At 43.7% G+C, this 24655-nt stretch overlaps 2 protein-coding genes across 4 annotated transcripts in view; one reads left to right on the top strand and one right to left on the bottom strand.

Annotated features, from left to right (window-relative positions):
• Positions 1–3109: 3109 nt before the first annotated feature.
• RPL15 (ribosomal protein L15) lies at positions 3110–5654 on the bottom strand. The gene is made up of 4 exons (XM_024742042.1): positions 5569–5654; positions 4758–4939; positions 4436–4572; positions 3110–3583 (listed from the first exon to the last, which is right to left on the bottom strand). The coding sequence occupies exons 2-4, from the start codon at positions 4927–4929 to the stop codon at positions 3278–3280; spliced, it is 615 nt and encodes a 204-aa protein (XP_024597810.1). The 5' UTR covers positions 4930–4939; positions 5569–5654; the 3' UTR covers positions 3110–3277.
• Positions 5655–5720: 66 nt separating this feature from the next.
• The window catches only part of NKIRAS1 (NFKB inhibitor interacting Ras like 1), a 22757-nt gene continuing 3822 nt past the window's right edge, over positions 5721–24655 (top strand). The window contains exons 1-3 of one of the 3 annotated variants that reach the window (XM_024742038.1): positions 5721–5864; positions 13797–13907; positions 21294–21535. In XM_024742038.1, the coding sequence (XP_024597806.1) occupies positions 13814–13907; positions 21294–21535 (336 nt within the window). In that variant the 5' untranslated portion in view covers positions 5721–5864; positions 13797–13813. Of the gene's footprint in view, positions 5865–13627; positions 13682–13796; positions 13908–21293; positions 21536–24655 lie in introns of those variants that run through there. The other 2 variants (XM_024742041.1, XM_024742040.1) reach the window with 2 other exon arrangements.

The raw sequence follows: 24655 nt of genomic DNA, 5'->3' as shown, positions 1-24655 counted from the left end.
GTGTGTGGCTTTGCCTCTGCCACACTCAGAAGTGCAAAAATAAAACTAGAGAACAATATTATTCTATCAGGCTGCAGAGCAGAATCTGTCGATACACAACAATTTTTAACTCTGCCATTCTACTTCTAGGAATTTATCCTACAGATGAACTAAGATATACATAAAAAACTTTTTGTAAAAGCAAGAGGTTGGAAAAAATCTTAAATAATCATCAGCAGGGTCCACATTAAACAAACTTATGGTACATCCATATGATGGAATACCATGCAGTCATAAAAAAGAATGCGGAAGCTCTTCATTAATTGAGATAGAATAAGCTCTGAGATACATAACCACATGAAAAAAATCAATGTGTATAATATCCTACCATTTGGGTAAAAACGAAAAAAATACATATGTATTATCTTTTTTTTTTTTTGCGATACGTGGGCCTCTCACTGTTGTGGCCTCTCCCATTGCGGAGCCCAGGCTCCGACGTGCAGGCTCAGTGGCCATGGCTCACGGGCCCAGCCACTCCGCGGCACGTGGGATCTTCCCAGACCGGGACACGAACCCGTGTCCCCTGCATCGGCAGGCGGACTCTCAACCACTGCGCCACCAGGGAAGCCCTTATGTTTGTATATTTATGAAAATCTTTCCTGATGATCAGGAAAAAACAAACTGATCACATTGCTTGCCTCCAGAAGGGGAACTGGGGGGATGGCGGTGGGCAGGGACTTCTACTGTAGTCCCTATTTTATCTTTTGGATTTTTAGCCATGCCTATGTTATTACCTAATCAAAATTTTATTTAAAAAAATATATCTGGCTGCACTAGGTCTTAGCTGTGGCATGCATGTGGGATCTAGTTCCCTGACCAGGAACTGAACCTGGGCCCCCTGCATTAGGACTTGGAGTCTTAACCACCGGACCAGCAGGAAAGCCCCACCACATTTTAACATGTTTATATGGAGGTTATGAATTCAGACTGCCACTGTGTGACCGTGAGCAAACTGCTTCATCTTTATGTCTGTTAATCGACAAAAGGGGGATTCGAATCGGTGCCTCCATCTTGTGGGGTTGTAAGAAACCTCTTGCTCTACTTCTGAAGAAAATTCTAACAGAATCAATTGGGGTATGTTTGAACCACCTGCTGATCTAAAACTATTAAATAGGTGCAGCTTGTGAGGCAGTCAGGGAAAGCCTGGTGGGTTTTCCCATGATAAAGGCATTAGAGAGCGCTTGGTGCGTCTGAGAAACTTTAAGGAGGGTGGATGAGATGGAATGAGGACAGCACTGGGTACACCAGATCTCAGGGTGGGAGTGGGAAGACCATGGAAGAAGCCATTTGCGTTTTAGTTTCCTGTGATCCCCTAGCTGCTGTGTGTAGACTACCTGTAGGGCAGCAAGCCCTTCTGGGAGATTCGTAAATGCTGACCTTCAGCCTGAATCCTCCCTCCCCCCCCCAAGTCGGCATCCTGCAATAGTCGGGAAAAAACTTCTAAATGAGTTTTTCTAATTCATGCAAGGACCAAAGAACCAAGAGAGAAAAACTCGAGACTAAACATTTTATTTTCCCTGAAATTCCTGACTGTTGCTGCCGTGTTTTGTATCTTTTTGCAGGGTATTGTTTGCTTTAAAGCACATTATTAGTATTAGATCACAAAAGATAACAGGAGGTCCAGTTGTTTTAGTTTAATAAGACGTTTATTCTATCATTATATATAGTTGAACCACCTCTACACACAAAGTAATATGGTTTAAGATTTTCTGAGGGGGAAGGAATTTGGGTCTCAGAAGGTTTTGCGAGCCTGCTACATGTTTTCTGGAAATCATTTAAGTGGGCCTTATAAGACCCTTGAAGAAAATACAAGGAAAATTGGTTTGCAAGAAAACCAGCAATTAGATTTCCAAATTAAACTACCTATTAAGATAGCAAACCAAGAATTGGAAAGAACTGGGGCAACTCCTCTTCCATATTTCCTACGCACTCAACTCCACCCTGGGAAACAGAAGCTCAGTCTAGGGGAAGTCATGATGCCAGCAGAATATGGTGGTACGCCCGACCACAACCGGTGGGTGGCCTGGCACGTTTGTGGAATGGTGAGGCTCTTGGGGGTAGTTTGAGCAGGGATGAGAAAATAACTGTAGACCACACATAAGATCGGAAACCAACTGAACTGGTATTGACCCCAACTACATGACTCTTCTTAGTAGCCTTATGGGAATGGATAAAGTGATGAGCCAAGATAACACTGATTAGACTTAGCAATGTTACTTTTAAATAAAACCAACCCTATTTTCCCCAAGGTGGCTTAGATTTCATAATGGGTCACAAACTAATACTACAAATAAAACATTTAAATTTTTGATCCAAGCCCCTTCTATCCTCCCACACTTGAAAGGGACCTTATGAACACCAATTTCCCAATCCTAGCATCACTAGCTTACAAACCTTAGGGTTAAAAACTCCCTCCTCATTTACCCAATGTTCAATTTCCATCAGTTTCAATATACACTAGTGTAAATACCATGACTATTTTGCATGAAGTTAAGTATTCTACAGAACAGTCACGGGATTGACCAGGAGGCTCCCACCTTTTATGTGAGCTTCAGTGGTACCACGGAGGCCAAGGCAATTTAATTTAGGCTAACCAGGATTTGTTTCCATTTGTAAGAGAAACATCTTGCAACAGGTTTATCCAATTCTCTTAAAAAATGGTGGCATTCCTTTACTTTCTGCCTCTTGGCAGCAGCAGTTACATATATGGAATAGCAGATTAAGTCTAAAAATGTGGGCCCTAGTCAACTGTATTTTTTGGCATAATGACCATGGTAAACGATCACGACATCCTTCACATTTCCAAGGAAAACCCAATTTAAAGTTTGTCCTTGCCAAATGCCATAAAACAGCCACTTTAGAGTAAACCAGCAGAGCATTGCCTCACCCCAATAAAGCTGTAGGTTTCATCACATGCACCAACAAATCTACACGGCTAGTTTCTGCGCTCCTCTTTTACAGAATTTTACACCTATTGTTACCAGACAGCATTTTACACACGGACATATCAACTGCCTAATAAAGCAAAAACAAAGGCATTTCCCTTATTAGAAACAAGACACACCATTACTTAAAATCTTCAAACATTATTGCACTTTAACTTTCAGAATTTGACAATGCATTCAATGAAACAATCTGCAGACAACTAGTTTTAACAGACAGATTAAAAAACACTTTTAAGCAGACGTGGATGTCCTAATCTGTTTATTAGGTAAGAATTTTACAAACATTACTTATATTAGCGGTAGCGGTGGAGCTGCAGAGTATTGCGCCTTCTCCAGGCTGCGCGGCGAGAACCACCGATCGTGTGGTGGAACTTGGGGCCCTTGCCGAGGCCGCGGCTCTTCCTGCCTGCAGACGTCAGCCCCCGCATCTCCCTGTGCTTGTGAACTCGTTTGGTGATCCACTGGGTGTCAGGGTTTCTTCTGATAGCCTTATGGAAGGGATCAATGAGCATAACCTCAAAAAATTTGTACGTAGAATCTTCACCCACCCAGTAAGAATTCAGGACCCTCAGGGCCCCACAGTGGCGTCCAGCTCGCTCCTAGAACAGGAAACAAAGGTCCAAGGTCAGCATCCCACACATCCTAGTGGCCAATAAGGCGGCAAGAATTCTCCCCAGAGGCAGGGACCATTATGATAAGGTAGATGTACATACTATGCAACACACATAAATATCCTCAGACTGATCTGCTCCCCAGAGGCTGGGACCCTAAGTACAATAAAGCAGAGACTTACTATAAAACAAAGCACACAGACAGGCTCAGATCTGAAACCCTTCTCTCTTACTGCCTCCTTCCCAAGTAAAACATGAATGCTAGTATCTGGCTAACCAAATCTGGTACTCTGGAACCATGCATTTTTCTAGCACAATAGAAGGGCCAGCCAACTCTTACAGAGAACTGTGAAGGCCACGAGTCTCTTTCGGATGGTCTTCTTTGCCTTTTCTTTGAAACACAAAACCTTTTTAGTTCGGGGAGGGCAACAGGCCCTTGTTGCCAACCTCTACAACAGAGCACAGCTGAACTGACTAGCCGAGAAAGACAGCTTCCTACCGAGCACAGGAAATCAGCGGTGCGAACAAACACAGCTTCTCTAACGCCTGCGGAGACGCGCTCTTCAAGACAACGTTCACTGCCCTTTAAAAGCGAAGGCTCCACGGACGCACGCTGATCATAAAGCACTTTCTCTACGTAAGCAAAGACAGGTTCCCAACAAACAACTGACGAAGTCCGATACCAACTCCTCGCTGGGATTAGTCAAAAACACAAAAAAATCACCCAACCCCATTTTAAACGCAACAGGACTCGCCTGGGTACAAACGAACCACGAGGAAAGGTGCTCAAATCCTCCTCCGGGAGGCGGCCAACGCAAGCGCGACTCGAAACCCGCTTACCTCGGCAACAGACTGAAGGCTCCGGGCAAACTTGAGCTGGTTGACGCCATGGTGGACGGGCTTGCCGTAGGTGGCGCCCTTCGGGACCGGGCGTTTGCGGCCACCGCGGCGCACGCGAACGCGATAGATCACATAACCTGTTTAGAGAAAAGGGCCACTGAAGGGCGCGAAGGACTCAGTGCCTTGTCTCTAACGCGCCGACACCGACCGTTATCTCAGGCCAGCAGCCGGATTCTGCCGAGGCCCTGGGCGAGGGGGACGGCTCCCCGGCTTTTCCCGGGGGACACCATCTCCTCCCGGCTTGCGCGCAGGGCCCGCTCACCTTGCTTGGCCTTGTAGCCCAGCCTGCGCGCCTTGTCGGGCCGGGTGGGGCGCGGGGCCCGGTGCAGCGCCGAGAGCTGGCGGTACTGCCAGCAGCGCACCCTGAGCAGAAAGCGCATCACGTCCGACTGCTTCTTCCTCCACAGCTCCTGGATGTACTTGTAAGCGCCCATCTCGGCTCACCTTTGACGTAAGCCAGTTATTAGAAACACATCATCCTTTTCACGTGTAACGACAAGCCCCCGTCCGCCCGCCCGAGTCCCCACCGACCACAAGGAAAGCCCCAATATAGAAAAAACGGCTTTGCACGAACGCGGGGCGCAGCCGGCCCAGCCCGGCGCCCCGCACGCTGCTGCCGGACGAAGGAACCGAGCAGGCCCTGGGCGCCCGGGGGCGAGGGACCGAGGCGGGCGGCGCCCCAGGTCCGGCCTGCAGAGGCCTTGCCGGGACCCCCAAGGGGAAGGTGCCGCCGCCACCGCCAAGGGTTACTCCTCGAAGAAAAACTCTCCCTCCCCCCAGCCCCCCGGCTTCGCTTTCGGACGCCCCAGGCCCGGCCGCCCATCCCTCAGCCCCCACGCCTCCCTCTCCTCCACGCTCTGGCCCCAGCTCGGATTCGCGCCGCCATCACAGCATTCCCCCCAGCCCGCTCGGGGAGCCGCCTCTCCACGCCCGCGCTGCCCCGCATCCCGACCGAACCCGCGCCGCACAGGTGACAGGAGGAGCTCCGAGGTCGCAGGGTCCCCGAGCCTGGATGGCGGAGATAAAGAGAGATCCGCGGCGGATAGAATAGCCTATATCCCACCACCACCTACCTGATGGCTGCCGCCAAACGGAAAGGAACGACCCTTTCTCCCACAATCCCTTCCGCGCTCCTCCCCCTCTTCTGCGAGCCTCCTTCCGGTAGAAAGCGGCGGCCGCGCAGAGCCTCATGGGTCACGTAGTTCCAGCAGAGAGCCCGCTGGGCGGAGTTAGGCCGGCGCAACCTGCCCCAGGGTCCCGTCCCCCGCTCCCCGGGATTCGAGCCTGAGAGGCAGAGGCGAGCCGGCGGCGACCGTCCGCGGCAAGGCCTGGGCTGGAGAGCGTCCCGACATCCCGCCGCCGCGAGGAGGCAAGTTGGGGGCGGGGCTCCCGGGGCCGCAGCCCGCGGTGCTGCCGTGCAGCCCGCGCGCCGCTCCCCTTTGGGCCTGCGGGTCTGTCGGGGGCGTCCGGCGGGGCCGCTTTGCGCTGCGGGCGTCGCACCTGGGGTGGGGGCCGCTGTGGGCTCCCCGCTTTCCCCGGACGCTGGCAGAAACTGGGGGCTCCGGCGGCGCTGCCCCAGCCGGCAGGTGGGGCGCTCGAGGTACGGGGGCTTGGCGGTGGGACCCGCTCTGTCCCCCCCGGAGCAATTGAGGCTGCAGGCCCCGCTCCGAGGAATTTTGCACCAAAAGGATGGCGGGGAGGGGAGAGGGTGTTGCAGGCGGGTCCTCGCCTTCCCAGGTCCGTGCCTTTCCTGCTTGCAGATCTGGTCCCACATTTGCTACGTAAGAACCACGATCTTTTTAGGAAGGCGAAATAATTATATGCCCAAATCTGGTCGTCAGGTGCGAGTGTTTTGGGGAAAAAAGCCGAGAAAATGCAGGCGTTTTTTGTTGCCTTCTTTATTGACAGTTTATTTACTAGCTTTTTTGCATCTCCAGAATATTTTCATTTTAGATAAGTCATGTGGTTTAATTCTCTTACGAATTATAAGTTTAAATGTGGCGAAGGTTTAAGAGACTCTTATCTTCTAAATTAGTGGGTTTGGTTATTTTTTTTTACCCCATTTCCTAATATCCTTTGTTGTTGTTGTTTTTTTAATTGCAGCTTTACCGTTGTAAAAGCCCTCACAGGTGCATTGATTCATTCAACAGGTATTTCTGAAGGGCCTCATATGTGCCCAGCTGCTGGGATGGTAGCAGTGGTCGTCGCAGCAATTCTAGCTTCTTGGAAAAGGACAATAGACATAAAATGTATATTATGCTCTGTGATAAGTGTTAGGACAAATATTAAGGGGAGGGGACGGGTAGGACGTGTTGGGGCAGGGGTGGAAACTTTGGGTGGAATATTCAGGTAAGTGTTGAGAAGTGGCATTTGAGAAAACACCTTGGAGGTGTGGGGACTGATTTCAGTCAGGGAGAACAGCGCCAGGGCTGGAGCGTTCCTGTGTTAATACAGGACCAGCAAGGAGGCAGAGGGGAAACTGGCCCGTGACATCAAAGAGACGAACGTTCTTATGGACTTTGGGTTTTCAAACTTTCTGAGATTGGAAATCATGGGACGATGTTGAGCAGAAGGGTGACTTCATGTGACCTACATTTTAAAAGGATCACTTGGGGAATTCCCTGGTTGTCCAGTGGTTAGGACTCAGAGCTTTCTCTGCCTTGGCCTGGGTTCGATCCCTGGTTGGGGAACTAAGATCCCGCAAGCTTGTGCAGCATGGCCAAAGGAAAAAAAGAAAAAGGATTATTTGAGGCTAAAAGGAAGAAGGGAAAAAGTGTGGACGGTTAGGAGGTTGTATTCATTTTCCTGTTGCTGTTATAACAAATTACAGCAAATTTACTGGCTTAAAAGAGTACAAAGGGACTTCCCTGGCGGTCCAGTGGTTAGGACTCTGCACCTCAAATGCAGGGGGCATGGGTTCGATCTCTGGTTGGGGAACTAGGATCGCACATGCCATGTGGCACGGCCAAAAAATTAAACAATAAAAAAAAAAAGAGTACACGTTTATCATCTTATAGGTCTGTAGGTCAGAAATCTCACTAGGCTAGTATCAAGTTGTCAGTCGAGCTGTGTTCCTTTTAGGGGTGCTAGGGGAGACTCCATTTCCTTAACTTTTACAGCTTCTGGAGGCCACCTGCATCCCTTGGTTTCTGGCCTTTTCATCTTCAAAGCCAGCATTATAGCATCTTCAAATCTCTGTCTCTTTCACTTCTGCCACTCTTGTCTCCGCCTTATAAAGACACTTGTGATTACATTGAGTTCACTCAGATAATCCAGGATAATCTCCCCATCTCAAGGTTCTTCATTTAGTCACAACCACAAAGTCTTTTTTTTTTTTACCATGTAAAGTAGAATACTCATGGATTTGGGGGATTACGATGTGGACATCTTTGAGAGATCAGATGAGAGACTATAGTGCCTTGGACTACTTCATGAGTGATGGAGGTGCTAAGTGGTCCAGCCTTGGATGTGTTTGAAAGGTAGAGGGTTTATTGATGGATCAGATGTGGGTTATGAGGAAAATTAGTCAAGGACGATTGACTACAAAGGTGGAATAATCATTTGGAAAGAAGATTCTGGCAATGTGATTAATCACTGCTATTTCTTAATTAGGTTTTGCAGTTTTGTTTGTTGATTTGCAGTTTGCAGTTTCTCAATTAGCAATTTTGCAAGATTTGGATTGGTATTTTCAATTGATTTTGGGATTCCTGAGGGCAGGGATCATTTCTGATTTTGCCTCCTAGTTTGTCCCTAATGCCTGGCATTAGGATCATCTCTCAGTAAGTATTTAGTGAATGAGTAAAAGAATGGTTACTGGAATCTGTTTATTGTATTTCATTTTGGGCAGTATTGTTTGCAAAACTCTTTTAATATGTGTTTATGTATGCAGAGTGTATTCATCTATGGCTAAGTCAAAGTATTGCACACAATCCATGATGTTTACATAAACAAATACGGAGTGTAGCGGTTTTCTTCCTGTAATGCTTGCATAATAAGATCTATAACATCTCTTTATGATGTTAACAGTGTTGTGGTGATAATATTTTTCAGTTTGCATTAAAAAATTGTGTTTAACTTTAAAACTAGAATGATTTCCTTAGAACAGAGGAAGAACAGAAGTACTGACAATTCTGGGTAGCTCTTTCTGATGGCTTTTCAAAGAGAATACTGACCAAGCTGAGTGTTTTCAGCAGAATGGATCAGATCAATTTTTATTCTCTAGACACATTATTGATTAGCCTGGAAAGCAAAGCAATATGTATTTAGACTGCATTGGATTTTGCCTGTTAAGCACATACTCTTAGTCATTTACATCAGACTGTCAGGGATTAATAGGTCACAGATTGAATTGTATTGTCCAGAAGTTTCTTAGGGTAGAGACTATACAGGTAGCTGTAGCTACCTCATTTTGTATTAACCTCATGTTGATGCAGTTTCCGGGTAAGTAGTTTCTGCTCTCATAGCGTTACAGTATTAGAAGTGACCTTAAAGGTCATCCATCTACTCTGGGGCCTTTCAAACTCTGGAAACCTGGGTTTAGTAAGAGGCGTGGCCACCCCCAGGATCTATTCATGTGATTCTCTGCCCTTTCAGGGTGCCGCAGATGACCTCCCTTTATATTTGGAAGGGAATGGTGCCTATTTATTGTGTTTGGGAATTATGAAATATTATAATGCTTATAGGACTAAGCTTTTAGTAGGTTTTATTTGTACATATTGAATATATATGTGTGAGAACAACTTTCTTATATGTAATGTGAGTCCCTGCCATCATGATCATATATGGAAAATAAAGTGTTTTTGTATGTGTATTTAATGTTATTCATTCAAAATCTTACATTAGATATTATTATTTTTTTTTTTACAGAACACATACTTTTAAAAAATTAATTTTATGGGGCTTCCCTGGTGGCTCAGTGGTTGAGAGTCCCGCCTGCCGATGCAGGGGACGCAGGTTCGTGCCCTGGTCCGGGAGGATCCCACATGCCGCAGAGCGGCTGGGCCCGTGAGCCATGGCCGCTGAGCCTGCGCGTCCGGAGCCTGTGCTCCGCAACGGGAGAGGCCACAACAGTGAGAGGCACGCATACCGCAAAAAAAAAAATAATAATTTTATGGAAGTATAGTTGATGTACAGTATTATATGCGTTTCATGTGTACAACTTAGTGATTCACAGTTTTAAATTATATTCCATTTATAGTTATTATAAAATATAGGCTATATTCCCTGCGCTGTACAATGTAGCCTTGTAGCTTATTTATTTTATACACAGTAGTTTATACCTCAAGAATTCTTTTTTTTTTTTTTACAGATTTTTTGATGTGGACCATTTTTAAAGTCTTTATTGAATTTGTTACAATATTGCTTCTGTTTTTATGTTTTGGTGTTTTGGCTGAGCGGCATGTTGGATCTTAGCTCCCTGACCAGGGATCGAACCCTCATCCCCTGCATTAGAAGGTGAAGTCTTACCCACTGGACTTCCAGGGAAGTCCCAAGAATTCATATTTTGTAATTGATGGTAAAGCAGGTCACTAATCTTTAGTTTTTACTCTAGTTGCGGCGAGAGCAGGGGCTACTCTTCATTACTACTCTTCATTGCAGTGCGTGGGCTTCTCATTACTGTGGCTTCTTGTTGCAGAGCATGAGCTCTAGGTACACGGGCTTCGGTAGTTGTGGTGTGTGGGCTCAGTAGTTGTGGTGCACGGGCTTAGTTGCCCTGCGGCATGTGGCATCTTCCCAGACCAGGACTCGAACCTGTGTCCCCTGCATTGGCGGGCGGATTCTTAACTACTGCACCACCAGGGAAGTCCTCATCTTCAGATTTATGTAGTATTATTGTTTCCCACTTGAAGACAACTAGGAAGCTAGAATGCTTCAGGTGTGCTTTGATTAATCACACTTACCCTCTCATCTTTGTTTTCTTTTTGATGGTATAAAATATTTACCAAGATCTGTTTTATTTCTTTCCTTCTCTCACCATCCTAAAAAACCTTAAAATCCTTACCTAGTGTTTGAGTTACCTCTTTTCGGTTGCTTTTACTCTTTGCCCTTGAAGTCTTCTCTGAAATACTGGAACAAATGCCCCAATTTATCTTATACAAACACAAATACAAAATAGTGCATATTTTTAACAGACTTTATCTGCTGATCCTAATATTATTTCAGAGGAAGGGAAATAACAATAGAAAATAACAATAGAAAAATCAGAATTTAGATTCCAACGGCAACCTTTTCTGACAACAGAATTGTTCTGTGTGCCATCATCACTTTCTTATCCTCTTCTCATGTAGTTAGGTGGCAACTTCCTTTAAATTTTAACTATTATTAAAAGCCCTTTGGGCCTTTCTCACCTTCTGAGATGACCCACATCTTGTCTGTGTAGTGTGTTTGTCCGAAGGCCGCTCTCGCCTTCTGAGATGGCCCACATTGTCTGTGGAGCATGTTTCTCTCTAAATAAATCCACTTTGGGACTTCCCCGGTGGCGCAGTGGTTAAGAATCCACCTGCCATTGCAGGGGACACGGGTTCGAGCCCTGGTCCGGGAAGATCCCACATGCCGCAGAGCAAGTAAGCCCGTATGCCACAACTACTGAGCCTGCGCTCTAGAGCTTGCGCACCACAACTACTGAGCCCATATGCCCCAACTACTGAAGCCCGCACAGCTAGAGCCTGTGCTCCGCAACAAGAGAAGCCACCGCAGTGAGAAGCCCACGTACCACAATGAAGAGCAGCCCCGCTGGCTGCCACTAGAGAAAGACCATGCACAGCAACAAAGACCCAACACAGCCAAAAAAAAAATTTTTTTTTTCATGTCAGGAGATAAGTGTCATGGCTGATCTGGGTCATAAGAAATTATGGACTTTGACAACTAATCTACGACAAAGGAGGCAAGGCTATACAATGGAGAAAAGACAGCCTCTTCAGTAAGTGGTGCTGGGAGAACTGGACAGCTACACGGAAAAGAATGAAATTAGAACCCTCCGTAACACCATACACAAAAATAAACTCAAAATGGATTAAAGACCTAAATATAAGGCCAGACACTATAAAAACTCTTAGAGGAAAACATAGGCAGAACACTCTTTGACATAAATCTTAGAAATACTTTTTTGAATCTGTTTCCTAAGGCAAAGGAAACAAAAGCAAAAATAAACAAATGGCACCTAATTAAACTTAAAAGGTTTTGCATAGCAAAGAAAACCATCAACAAAATGAAGACAACCTACTGAATGGGAGAAAATATTTGCACATGATATGACTGCTAAGGGCTTAATATCCAAAATACAACTCATACAATTCAATATAAAAAAGACCCCAATTTAAAAATGGGCGGCGGACCTAAATAGACACTTTTTCAAAGAAGACACACTGATGGCCAACAGGCACATGAAAAGATGCTCAACGTCGTTCATCATTAGAGAAATGCAAATCAAAACCACAATGAGATATCACCTCACACCTGTTAGAGTGGCTATCATCCAAAAGTCTACAAATAACAAACGTAGGCAAGGATGTGGAGGAGAGGGGACCCCCTCGCACTGTTGGTGGCAATGTAAACTGGTGCAGCCACTGTGGAAAACAATATGGAGGTTCTTCAAAAACCTAAACATAGAGCTACCATATGATCCAGCATTTCCACTCCTGGGTATATATCTGAAGAAAACAAACATGGAAATTTGAAAAGATACCTACATTCCAATGTTTGTTGCAGCACTATTTACAGCAGCCAAGATATGGAAGCCACCTAAGTGTCCATCAACAGAGGAATGGATAAAGAAGATATCAATATATACAATGGAATACTACTCAGCCATAAGAGAATGAAATTTTGCTATTTGCAACAACGTGGATGGACCTGGAGGGTATTATGCATATTGAAATAAGTCAGAGAAAAGACAAATATTGTATGTTATCATTTATATGTGGAATTTAAAAAAATACAACAAACTAGTGGATATAACAAAAAAGAAACAGACTCAGAGATAGAACAAACTAGTGGTTACCAGTGGGGGGAGAGAGGGGGGAGGGGCAAGTAGGGGTAGGGGATTATACTCCTATATATAAAATAAATAAGCTACAAGGATATATTGTACAGCACAGAGAAGATAGCCAATATTTTATAATAACTATACATGGAGTATAATCTATAAAATTTTTGACTCTGTTGTACACCTGAAACTAACATAACACTGGAAATCAGCTATACCTCGATTAAAAAAAAAAAATTTACAGACTTTGGGAAAACAGAGTAGAGAAGACTTACAGGAACTTCATTTGTTAATGTTTTAGGTGTTGATAAAAAAAAAAGTGATGTGTGACACACGTGCGCACACACATACAGAAGGATGCCCACCGTCCCTTTTATTTGAATGCTCATTTGGACTTTCTTGTTGTTTTCTGACTTGAAGGCGTTGTGGCGTGCTTTTTCGTCAGAGCTATTGCATGTTCACACTTCTAGGTAAGAGAACTGGAGGAAAGGAGGCAAAAGACAATGTGGAACTTTAACTTCTCTTCCCAAGTTTTTCTGTTGTATTTTATGAGCCCCCTTTCCCTTTCTGTCTTGTCTGCTGGTACCTTGCCGTCTGGAAAATAAAAACTTTGAGGAAAACTCAAGAAAGTGTTACCCAGTCTTGCTCTTCCATGCGTATGTGAGGAAGCGAGGAGAAGTGAGTTTTCCTTTCTTTCAGTTTAAAGTACCTGAGCAATTTTTCTAGCATGAAGAACTGTGATGCAAAAAGAAGTACGACTAAGACAGCCCCACACCCAGTTTCTCACTCTCCTGAGAAAAGACTGACGTTTGCATTGATGGTGTTAATACTTCTTTAAAAAATGATGTCTACTGTCTGTCCAAATTTTTATCTTCATGCCTCCTTAAATTTTTACTTAAATGCTTATTTTTCCAGGTAAACATTGACGAGCAGGCAGTCTTTCAAGGATTGCTTCATCTAGGATTTGGTTCGGATTCCTATAGACTTAATTAGTATTGGAATAGTCCTTGTATAAGATGTGTTTATGCTGTGTGAAGACAAACATATATCTATCCGTGTATTCTTATGTTTCTCTAGGTCACCTCTGCAGAGATATATAGGAAACTAGTAACACTGATTAAGGGAGGACGGGAACCAGGAATGGGGTTTGGAAGGATGTACCGTATTCTACATTTCTTTTTATACTTGCAGTTTCCCCCTGTGTATGTATTACTAATTAAATTTAAACACAGAAAGAAAGAAAAAGGAAAGGTTGATTTTTTTTTTCTTTTTTTTTTAACTGTACACAGTTTTAAAGATCTTCTCTTTTCTTCACAGTGATATCCTAAGGGAAGATGGGAAAGGGCTGTAAGGTTGTGGTTTGTGGCTTGTTATCTGTGGGGAAAACGGCAATTTTGGAGCAGCTCCTTTATGGAAATCATACTATTGGTAAGATTATTTTTCCCTAGTTTACCTGCAGGTTCTGGGAACTGGTCAGGGTCTTTTGTTGGTCGTGCTAACTTAAAGATGGGCAGTGGTGCACAAAAGTGAGGTGTCATCGAGAGGGACCAAAAGGGTCATAGAAATCGACAGAGATGGGGGGGGGAAGTAGGGGCAAGGAAAAAAACATCTTTATGTTGTTGAAATTCCAGAGTGCTTGCACTTAACTCTGTTAGAACAAGAGTTATAACAGGTAAGAAAAATGTTGTCTCTATGTGGTTTCCAGTGTGTTTACATGACGAAGAGTGGTCTTGGAATCACAGACTCACTGACTTCAGAATACATTGAATGGTCTCTCATTCTCATTTCAAACATGACTTTCCAGTACTGCTGTATAGGTTTTAAGAATGGAAGAGACAGCTGTTTGCTGCAATATGACCTAATTTTGTGAATCGGATTATCTCATTCATTTATTCATTCATTGAGTTAAATAATTGTTCAGTACTTGCTCTCTGATACAGGCTGTGAGGATTTAGAGGTGGAGAAGCATCTCTGGCTTTAAGGAGGTCACAGTTCGGTAAGGAAGGACAGACATAACACGTTAGAATGAAACAAGGCTTATCTTAGAGATATACGTAGAATCATAGATCTTTGAAGTATTTATCGCTGGCAGGTGGCTTCAAGCACATTTCTGTCTTTTATTAACCATTTTGATGAACTCTGATCCTCTTCCACCTTCCCAGAATAATATTTAACAACTTCGGTTAAATCCATATTTGGTTTTTATTAATAACGATGCCTGTGCCAGAAGGTCTGAAAACCTATCACAGTGCTGCACTATTGGTTCTGAATTTTTCACCTTCGGATTCTAATTTATGCCAGTGAAAAAGTAAATTATGCCCAAAGGGGGAAAAAAAGAATCCCTTTCCCCTCTTAAAACCCCAACAGATTTTGTTTCTGTAGGCTATGTCTTATGATATTTTTATCGTATTAGAGATTAAACCTGAGGAAATTAAAAAAAAAAACTTATCACGTAAAATAATAACAATAAACTTATTATATGCTAAGGTAAAGGTAACACATTTTAATGAAAAATAGTTACATTTTCAAAAAAATTTAGTGAGAAGATGAGTGTTGATTTACGTTTTTGAAAATCGAATGTCCAGCCTGATAGAAGGCAGCTGGATTATCATATCTGCTTGCCTTTGCATTCAATCTGTTGTTATGTTTTTTTAGTTGAAATATGTGAAGAAAATATGGCCTCACACAAATATGTGGTTGAAAAAGGTAGGAATATTTTAATAGCTTTGCAGATAACTGTGGACTTTCTTCTTTGGTATTTCACTAAAACTCAATCAGTGATGGTTACTTAAAGGTTATTGCAGTGTGGAGTCTGAAGCCACATCAGTGAGCTTCTCCTGTTCTATTACATTAAAATCTCATTGATTTATCTTGCACTTCAAATGGGATTTTTACCCATGCATGGTTTCTTAACATTTATGAATTGGTCATTTGGAAAGTACTGGTTAACTGAGGTAAGCAGATCTTCCAAATACCATTTATTAATATCATCACCAGTCTCATCGGTATTGGGAAGCTCTCAAGTTTCTGCTGATGGATACAATTCTCATTTTTGCTTGAAAGCTCAAATTTTATCTTTAACAACAGATACTATCAGTTATTTTCCTTGAAATGATAGGCTCTCGTTATTCATCTTTGAGAAAATGTCAGATACCCTGAATAACCATGGTTTGTTTCTGTTATCCCTTCTTTAAAAAAAAAAAAAGTGGGACTTCCCTGGTGGTGCATTGGTTAAGAATCCTCACGCCAATAGAGGGGGACACTGGTTTGATCCCTGGTCCGGGAGGATCCCACATGCCGTGGAGCAACTAAGCTCATGTGCCATGACAACTGAGCCTGCGCTCTAGAGCCCGCGAGCCACAACTACTGAGCCCATGTGCTGCAACTACTGAAGCCCACACCTAGAGCCCGTGCTCCGCAACAAGAGAAGCCACTGCAATGAGAAGCCCGCACACCGCAACTAGAGATAGCCTGCGCGTAGCAGGGAAGACCCAACACAGCCCCAAAAAAAAGAAAAAAAAAAAGGTATTTCAGCTTGAAACTCAAACGCAAGAGCTTTTCCTCCAGTCAGTTACCATTATGCATTAAGCAGAAATACTTCATGTATACTTCTCATTAATCACATAGAATATTAAAGAGATGTAAAGATACATACTCATAGATGAGGATTTAATAAGTTTGGTCATTTTTCCTGCTTCATCAAGGACATTCTTAAGTGAAACTGGCTTTTTCTTTTGAAACCGCGAGTATGAGGTGTTGAGGAATTCAACCTCTAATACAGTTGGTGCCACTGCCTTGATTTGTACTAAGCCCTCAGCAGTTTTTTTTTTAGAGCATTTTTTTCCAATTAATTAATTACTTTTATTTTTGGCTGCGTTGGGTCTTCGTTGCTTCGTGCAGGCTTTCTCTAGTTGCGGCGAGCAGGGGCTACTCTTCTTTGCACGGGCTTCTCATTGCGGTGGCTTCTTGTTGCAGAGCACGGGCTTCAGTAGTTGTGGCACGTGAGCTCTAGAGCGCAGGCTTAGTGGTCGTGGCGCACGGGCTGAGTCGCTCCACGGCATGTGGGATCTTCCCAGACGGGGGCTCGAACCCGTGTCCCCTGCATTGGCAGGCGGATTCTTAACCACTGTGCCACCAGGGAAGTCCTGGCGCCAGCAGTTTTACCCATCATTACTTTTATATCATCAGCGCAAATGTCAACACAGTGAAAAAGACGAATGTCTTATATTTTTATGAAGATAGTTTTGCCCATATGGGTTCCCTGAAAGGAGACCTCAAGGGATCTCTGTAGACCACACTTTGACAACTGCTGGCACATGTAAATATTCTCAGCTGAGCAGTATTATGTACTATGATTGTTTCTTTTCTTTCTTTTTCTTCTTATGGAGGCTTATATTTGCTCTATCACTTCTTTAGTTTTGTTCATACCTTTTGCTGATTCTTCCACATGTCCAGATGGTTCTCGGTTCTCCAGGAGGTCAATCATATCAGATAATCCACCCCGCCCTTTCTTTTTGAGATATTTTTCCAGGAGCTAGCATTCTCTTATCTGGGCCTGTTGTACAGCTGTCACCATAGAACTTCCCTTTACTTTTTCTTTCTTCCTGGGTTTGATTTCCTGTTTTCTAGATCTCCTGTCATCTTCTGTTTACGCCCTTCTTTTGGTGGAGCACATCTTGCAGTACTCTTTTGGGGGTTGAAAAGGTTGCACAATGGGATGAGGCATCGGGCGATGACAGCCCTCAGAATGCCCTCTATGCCTGGTGCCCAGTAGTAATCCTGGGGCTTCTGAATAAAGGTGTTTACTATTGTCCCTATGCTTCCCATTACTCCTCTCATGTGAGGTTTTGTTTTCCGAATCTGGTGTCTTCCTCTTTCTATGATTACATGCTAATTTTGACGGCGGGCCTCCCTCAAAGAGTTTCCTGAGAAAATGCGCATGATACATATTCTGAGGCTTCACGTGTTTGGAAATGTCTTTACTTTCATTCACAGTTGAGTTACAATTTTGATGGGTATAGAATTCTAGATGGAGAATAAGTTCCTTCCAAAATTTTGAAAGCATCGGTCCATTACCATCTTTTCCCCTTCTTTTATTATAAAATGCATCATACGTATAGAAAAGGGCATAAAACACGCGTGTGGTTTAATGAATAATTACAAAACCTTTGCATAACCTCCACACAGGTCAAAAGGGAGAAGACCGCAGGTACTCTCGTCAGCTCCCCGTGTTCCTCTCTTCAATCAAAACTCAGCCCTTCCCTTGACTTTTGGTTAATCCCTTCTTTTCTTTATCGTTTTGCCCCCTATGTATGTATCACTGGATGACACCGTTTATTTTTGCCTCTTACTGACTTGATATCAACGGAATCATACCGTATCAATTTTTCAGTGTTTGTTTTTTTCACTCAACATTATATTTGTAAGACTCATCCATATTGTTTTAAGTAGGTGTGGTGTAATTTTCACGATAGGTATATGGTCTCAATATACCTCCATTTATTTACCTCTTGTATCTTTTTTTGTTTTGTTTTTTTGCCCGCCCCGTGTGGCATGTGGGATCTTGGTTCCCTGACCAGGGATCAAACCCGTGTCACCTGCATTGGGAGCGTGGCGTCTTATCCACTGGACCGCCATGGAAGTCCCTATTTACCTCCTGTATCTTGATGAACATTTGGGTTGTTTCCAGTTTGGGGCTATTAGAGATAGCGCTGCTGTGAAGAGTCTTATACACGTATCCCAGTTATGATTTGGACAAGGTCTGGGGGGATATACCTAGGAATGAAATCGCAGGCTCATAGACCATGTGTATCTTCAGTTTACCAGATTCTAATATCTTCTTCCAGTGCTTCTGAGAAGCCAGAAGCCATCGTGATTCTTGTTGCTTCAGATGTGGACGCTTTTGTAGGCTCTCTCCCCAGTGCTCTGAAATTCGCAGTGGTGTATCATAGGATCAGTCTGTGTTCATTCACGGTGCTGGGCACCTGGTGGGCCCTTTTCAATATGGAAATGTGTGTTCTTCAGCTCTGAATTATTTCTCTTCTGTGTTCTCTGTTCTCTCTTTCTGGAACTCCCTTTCAGTATGGAAATGTGTGTTCTTCAGCTCTGAATTATTTCTCTTCTGTGTTCTCTCTTTCTGGAGCTCTCCTTTTGGATGCTGGATCTTCTGGACTCGTCCTCTGATTTTTAAAATTTCTCTTCTGTTTGAAATTTCTCAGCACTTTGTTCCACTCTATGGGAATTTTCCCCATCTTTATTTTTCAGCCCTTCTATTGAGTTTTCATTTCTTAGTATCCTGTTATTTCATGGATGCACTGTCTTATCTCTTTGAGGATAATATTTGGTAGTTTTTTGGTCTGTTTTCTTTTCTTTGCACAGTCTTTTTCTTTTCAGGTGCTCTTTCCTGAATTTTGGTCTCTTTCTTAGGTATCTGGTAATCCTTGGTTGTCTGCTTGTAATTAAGAATGGAGAACTGAAAAGCTAATTTAAAGCTCTAAGCATGTGGATAGGGTTCATGACTTTGCTTCATTATAAGGTGACCTGGGTGGGGCATTTGTTGGTTTACCTCAGAGGTTAGCATATTTAGGATTTCTCCGTTTTCACTGGCCAGATTCCCCAGATCCCTCCGCCTAGAGGATAAAGAGTTGGTCGCCAAAGTTTTGGGAGCAGAGGGGGCACGTCACTGAGTTGCCCCTTGTTTTCACTGCGGAACTCATACCCTCTGTCCCACATCTCAGCAGCCTCTGTTTTACCCTTTCTAGAAGTGCAGCCTTAGTCTCCTGCTAGGACAGAGGTGGCGTGGAGTGGCAGAGGAGATGCAGAGTCGTAACTTCACTTGATGTATAGGGTGAGAAAATCTCAAAAGGTCTAAGCTTCATGGGAGAAGGAAGGGAACCAGACTGGCTTTTGGTGGACAGAACATCCACCATGACAAAAGTCTTGGTAGTTTTTGCTTTTAAATTTTTTGTAATCGAAGCCCAATAAGTTTATGTCTCCATAGACTACCTCTTGCACTAGTCATTAACATTCAAAGTGTGCATCTTCTCACCTTAATCCCCTCATCCACAAATGGTTGTTGCATACTTGCTGTGTACACAGAAGTGTTGTTTCTCTTGAGGAAGTTCTAGGTGAGTTGAAGAGACAAAACCCACAGAAATGGAGCAAAGTCAAATGGATTTTCCAGGGCTCATCGTTCAGGCGAGCAGGGGAATGAAATTGGGGCACCAGTTATGAGCTCACGCATTCATTCATTCATTCAGATGTTTACTAAGGACTTTCTATGTATGTAAGTCAATTCGTTAGTCCTCAGCGCTCCAAAGAGAGATTAGCCACAGTCCTGGCTCTCGAGGAGTTTCCACTGCAGCTCCGGAGGGGACAGATACGAAAAGAGTTTAGGGTGAAGTGGTATTACCTGTACAAGGCACAGTAAGAGCAGGATGGAGGGAAGTGGATAATCCGAAGAAAATCTACAGAGCCTGGAAAGGATGAGGCGTTGACCAGGTGTTTCCTGAGCTGTTGCAGTCATTCAGGTGAAGGGAGCAAGCCAGGGGGAGTGGAAGCAGGCAGTGGATCGAGCAGATGTCTCAGGTGTAGAGTGGCTGATTTAGGACCACATTCACCCATACTTTCCTTGTTTAAAGAGAACGCTGAAGACTGACCAGGTGGATGGTGATCAAGGGACAAAAGCAAGGAGGAGGGACAGGTGGGGCAGGAAAGATAATAAGTCTTGTTAGTTTGAAGGACTTGGAGGACATTCACACAAAAGTGCACAGTACATACTTGGGAATTAAGGCCTGGTGCCTAGACCCAGGCTGGACATGTACATTTCTGAGTCCTTGAAACAGACCTTGGAAACAGTGGAAATTGTACAGAGAAAAATCAAACTTACCGAGGTCCTGTCCTTGGCGCTGATGAAAAAGAAAATGGGGGGCTTCCCTGGTGGCGCAGTGGTTGAGAGTCCGCCTGCCGATGCAGGGGACACGGGTTCGTGTCCCGGTCCGGGAGGATCCCACATGCCGCGGAGCGGCTGGGCCCGTGAGCCATGGCCGCTGAGCCTGCGCGTCCGGAGCCTGTGCTCCGCAACGGGAGAGGCCACAACAGTGAGAGGCCCGTGTACCGCAAAAAAAAAAAAAAAGAAAAAAAAAAGAAAAGAAAATGGAGCCACTTAGTTGTTGAAGGTACTTTAAAAATCAGCCCTTAATTCTCCAATTGAGATAGTAAGTTCTTTGACTCTTGTAAGTTACTTCTGAAAAGTAAGTAATAGTAAATCTCACTGCCAAATTTTAATTTTTTTTATGTCTATATGGAAGAAATAATCTTTAAAAGCACTTTGTTCATTTACTGTAACAATTACCTTTCATTTTAAAGAAGCTAGTAAATGGAAATATGATTCTTTTTTTTTTTTTTTGCGGTACGCGGGCCTCTCACTGTTGTGGCCTCTCCCGTTGCGGAGCACAGACTCCGGACGTACAGGCTCAGTGGCCACGGCTCACGGGCCCAGCCGCTCCGCAGCATGTGGGATCCTCCCGGACCGGGGCATGAACCCGTGTCCCCTGCATCGGCAGGCGGACTCTCAACCACTGCGCCACCAGGGAAGCCCGGAATATGATTCTTACGTGTAGTAAATAAGGAACCTAGAAAGCCACCTTCTAAAGGATGAGAAAATACTCAACAATTGGTATTGAGTTATCCAGAAAGAGTAAAAGCTTTTTTTTTAATTGAGGCATAATTGACATAACATTGTATTAGCTTCAGGTGAATAACATAATAATTCGATATTTGTATATGTAAAAGTAATTTCTTTTTAAACCCCAGGAATGGAGGACTGTGAAACAATGGAAGATGTGTATATGGCTTCAGTGGAAACAGATCGGGGAGTCAAGGAACAGTTACATCTTTACGACACCAGAGGCCTACAGGGAGGCGTGGAGCTGCCAAAGCATTATTTTTCATTTGCTGATGGCTTTGTTCTTGTGTACAGTGTGAATAACCTTGAATCCTTTCAAAGAGTGGAGCTTCTGAAAAAAGAAATTGATAAGTTCAAAGACAAAAAAGAGGTAAGTGGGTATGTTAAAAAATGCCAGCTATGAATTATAACGTTGAAATTGTAGCATGGGCTTTTGGGCAATTAAAATATTTTAAAAGCATTAAATTGTATTCACAGTATCTGTAATCTTCATGATTTTTTCCCTAGCCCAGGAAATACAGGACTGAGTTCAACCAGGACCAGCGTTTGACTTTCTGCCTTTGCTTCTTCCCATGTACAACTTGAATTTTAATGACTCCATATTGCAAATACTACATAGTTCATTTCACGTTATTTGGGATCATCGTTTCCTAGGGCTTTTTATTGTCTTCTTGGAGAAATAGGATTGTCCTTAGCCTTAAAAAAAAAAAGAAAAGAAGTGTAAAAAAACTAATAAATAATTACTGGCTTCTATCCACTTACCATTTGAAAATAAGATTCTTACAATGGTCTGTAAAGTTTTAGATGATCTGGCCCATGGCTGTCCTTTCACCTTTAGCATTCTGTTCCTCTGTCACTGTACTCCAGTGGTCAACTTTCTGCTTTTCCAGCATGATAATTTTGTCCCCCTGTGAAGTCCTTCTCAGTGGCTCGTTCCCCTGCCTGGAACTCTCTCGTCGCAGGTCTTTCTCTGGGTCTTGGCATGGCTGACTCCTCAGGGTTTAGGGAACCGTGTCATGAACCCATTAACAGCACTGGCTAGGTGTTCTTAACCTAATTTTTACTTAACCTCATATTTTTTATGTCATACTTTTAATTTTGAGGTAATTGTAGATTCACATGCAATTTTAAGAAATAATAGAGATCCCTAACTCAGTTTCCCCCAATGGTAATAACACTGCAAAACTACAGTAGAATAACACAACCGAGGTACTGACGTTTATACAGTGAGGGAACCTTTCCAGCACTGCAGGGACCCCTCATGGGGCCTTCTACGGCCTCACGCATTCCCCTCCCATCCCCTCTCCCTCCTTAACCGTTATCTGTTCTCCACTTCTGTAACCTTGTCATTTCAAGAGTGTTAACGTAAATGGAATCGCAGTTTGGAACCTTTTGGTATTGGCCCTTTTCACTCAGCATAATTCTCTGGAGAGTCAGCCAGGTAACTGCGTGTATGAGTCGTTCATTCCATTTTTCTTGCTGGGTGGTTTTCCATGGTGTGTATGTACCGAAGTTTATTTAACCACTCACCTGTTCAAGGACCTCTGGGTTGTTGATATTTTAATTATTTTTATTATTTGGAATACTAACTTACTTTGTGAATAGATAACATTCACAAGGTTCAGTCTTCAAAAGATATAAAAAGGTAAGTAATGAAGGCTCCTCTCCACCTGTTTCCCATCTTTCTCACTGAGACAGATAAGTGCTGTTATTATTTGGGGGAGAATCCCCCAGATTTCCCTCCCTGCCCCCCTAAAGTGAAAAGTATAGTTCAGTGAACTCATGTACTTGAATCTTAGCTCTGCTTCTCAACTTTTCTGCCTTAGTTTCCTTATCTATAAAATAAGGATAATAATAGTACCTTTCTCATGTGGTTATTATGGGGATTTAAGAAGCACATTCATTCAGCAAATGCTTATTTTTAAATTTTTTTATTGAAGTAGAGTTGATTTACAATGTTGTGTCAATTACTGCCATACAGCAAAATGATTCAGTTATACATGCATATACTTTAAAAAATTCTTTTCCATTTTGGTTTATCACAGGATGTTGAATATAGCTCCCTGTGCTTGTTGTTTATCCGTTCTCTGTATAATAGTTTGCATCTGCTAATCCCAAACTCCCACTCCATCCCTCCCCCACCCCCTCCCCCTTGGCAACCACCAGTCTGTTCTCTATGTGAGTCTGTTTCTGTTTCATAGATACATTCACTTGTGTCATACTTTAGATTCCACATATAAGTGATATGATATTTGTCTTACTGTCTGACTTACTTCACTTAGTACGATAATCTCTAGCTGCATGCATGTTGCTGCAGATGGCATTATTTTGTTTCTTTTTACGGCTGAGTAATATTCCATTGTGTATATGTACCATGTCTACTTTATCCATCCATCTGTTGATGGGCATTTAGGTCGTTTCCAGGTTTTGGCTACTGTGCATATAGTGCTGCAGTGAACATTGGGGTGCATGTATTTTTTCGAATTAGAGTTTTCTCCGGATATACACCCAGGAGTGAGATTGCGGGATCATACCGTAGTTCTATTTTTAGTTTTTTACGGAACCTCCATACTGTTCTCCATAGTGGCTGTATCAATTTCCATTCCCACCAACAGTGTAGGAGGGTTCCCTGTCCTCCAGCACTTATTGTTTGTAGATTTTTTGATGATGGCCATTCTGACCCGTGTGAGGTGACACCTCGTTGTAGTTTTGATGGCAGATGCTTACTGGGCTATGTGCCTGGCACTGTTCTAGGTGAGGCGGAGGGAATACAGTAGAGAATAGAACAGAGTCCCTGTTGCCATAAAGCTTCTGTCTGGGGGGTGGGGGAGAGAGGGACAACGAACAAGTATGTATTGTGAGGAGTGAGGCAGTGTAGGAAGAAAAGTCAAGCAGAGTGGGGAGTGAGGGCACTGCTTTCTGTAGGTGATATGGGAAGGCCTGGTGAGGTGACTTGCAGCAGAGATTTGAAGGATGTGAGGGAAGGGCGCAAGCCGATGTCTAGAGGAGGCTGCTCCAGGCGGAGGCCCCAGCTGAGCAGGGGCGGGGGCGGGACCATGTTGCGCCAGGAGCAGCATTGAGGCCAGAGCGGGCGGGGCTGGGGGGAGGCAGAGCTGAGGGCACCTCGGGATGGGAGGCAAAGGGATGGCAGGGTCTAGCTTGGGTGGCACTTACTTGTTTTCATGTCTGTTTTAAAAAATTGAAAGGGTAATGGTTGCACATGGTTCAAAAATAAAAATGATCTATAGAGAGGACTCTAGTGAACTTGTTCCCACCCCTGGGTTCAACCGTCTGTTTCCGGTACCTCAAGCATGCTGTTTTAATGTTTTACCCCTTTCCTAGTCTGGGGGCGTCCTTCCAGAGTTTCTCTGTGTAAATACAAGCAGATAGAAATGTATATAATTTTTTCTTATTTTTCTCTCGTACCAAAGGTAGCATACTGTTGTACACCTTGTATTTTTCATGTAATGCATCTCGGAGCCCTTTCCAT

The sequence above is a fragment of the Neophocaena asiaeorientalis genome, unplaced genomic scaffold (assembly GCF_003031525.2).
Source record: "Neophocaena asiaeorientalis asiaeorientalis breed wild unplaced genomic scaffold, Neophocaena_asiaeorientalis_V1.1 scaffold154, whole genome shotgun sequence".
NCBI classification, from domain to species: domain Eukaryota; kingdom Metazoa; phylum Chordata; class Mammalia; order Artiodactyla; family Phocoenidae; genus Neophocaena; species Neophocaena asiaeorientalis.
This window is presented reverse-complemented; position numbering and strand designations above follow the sequence as displayed.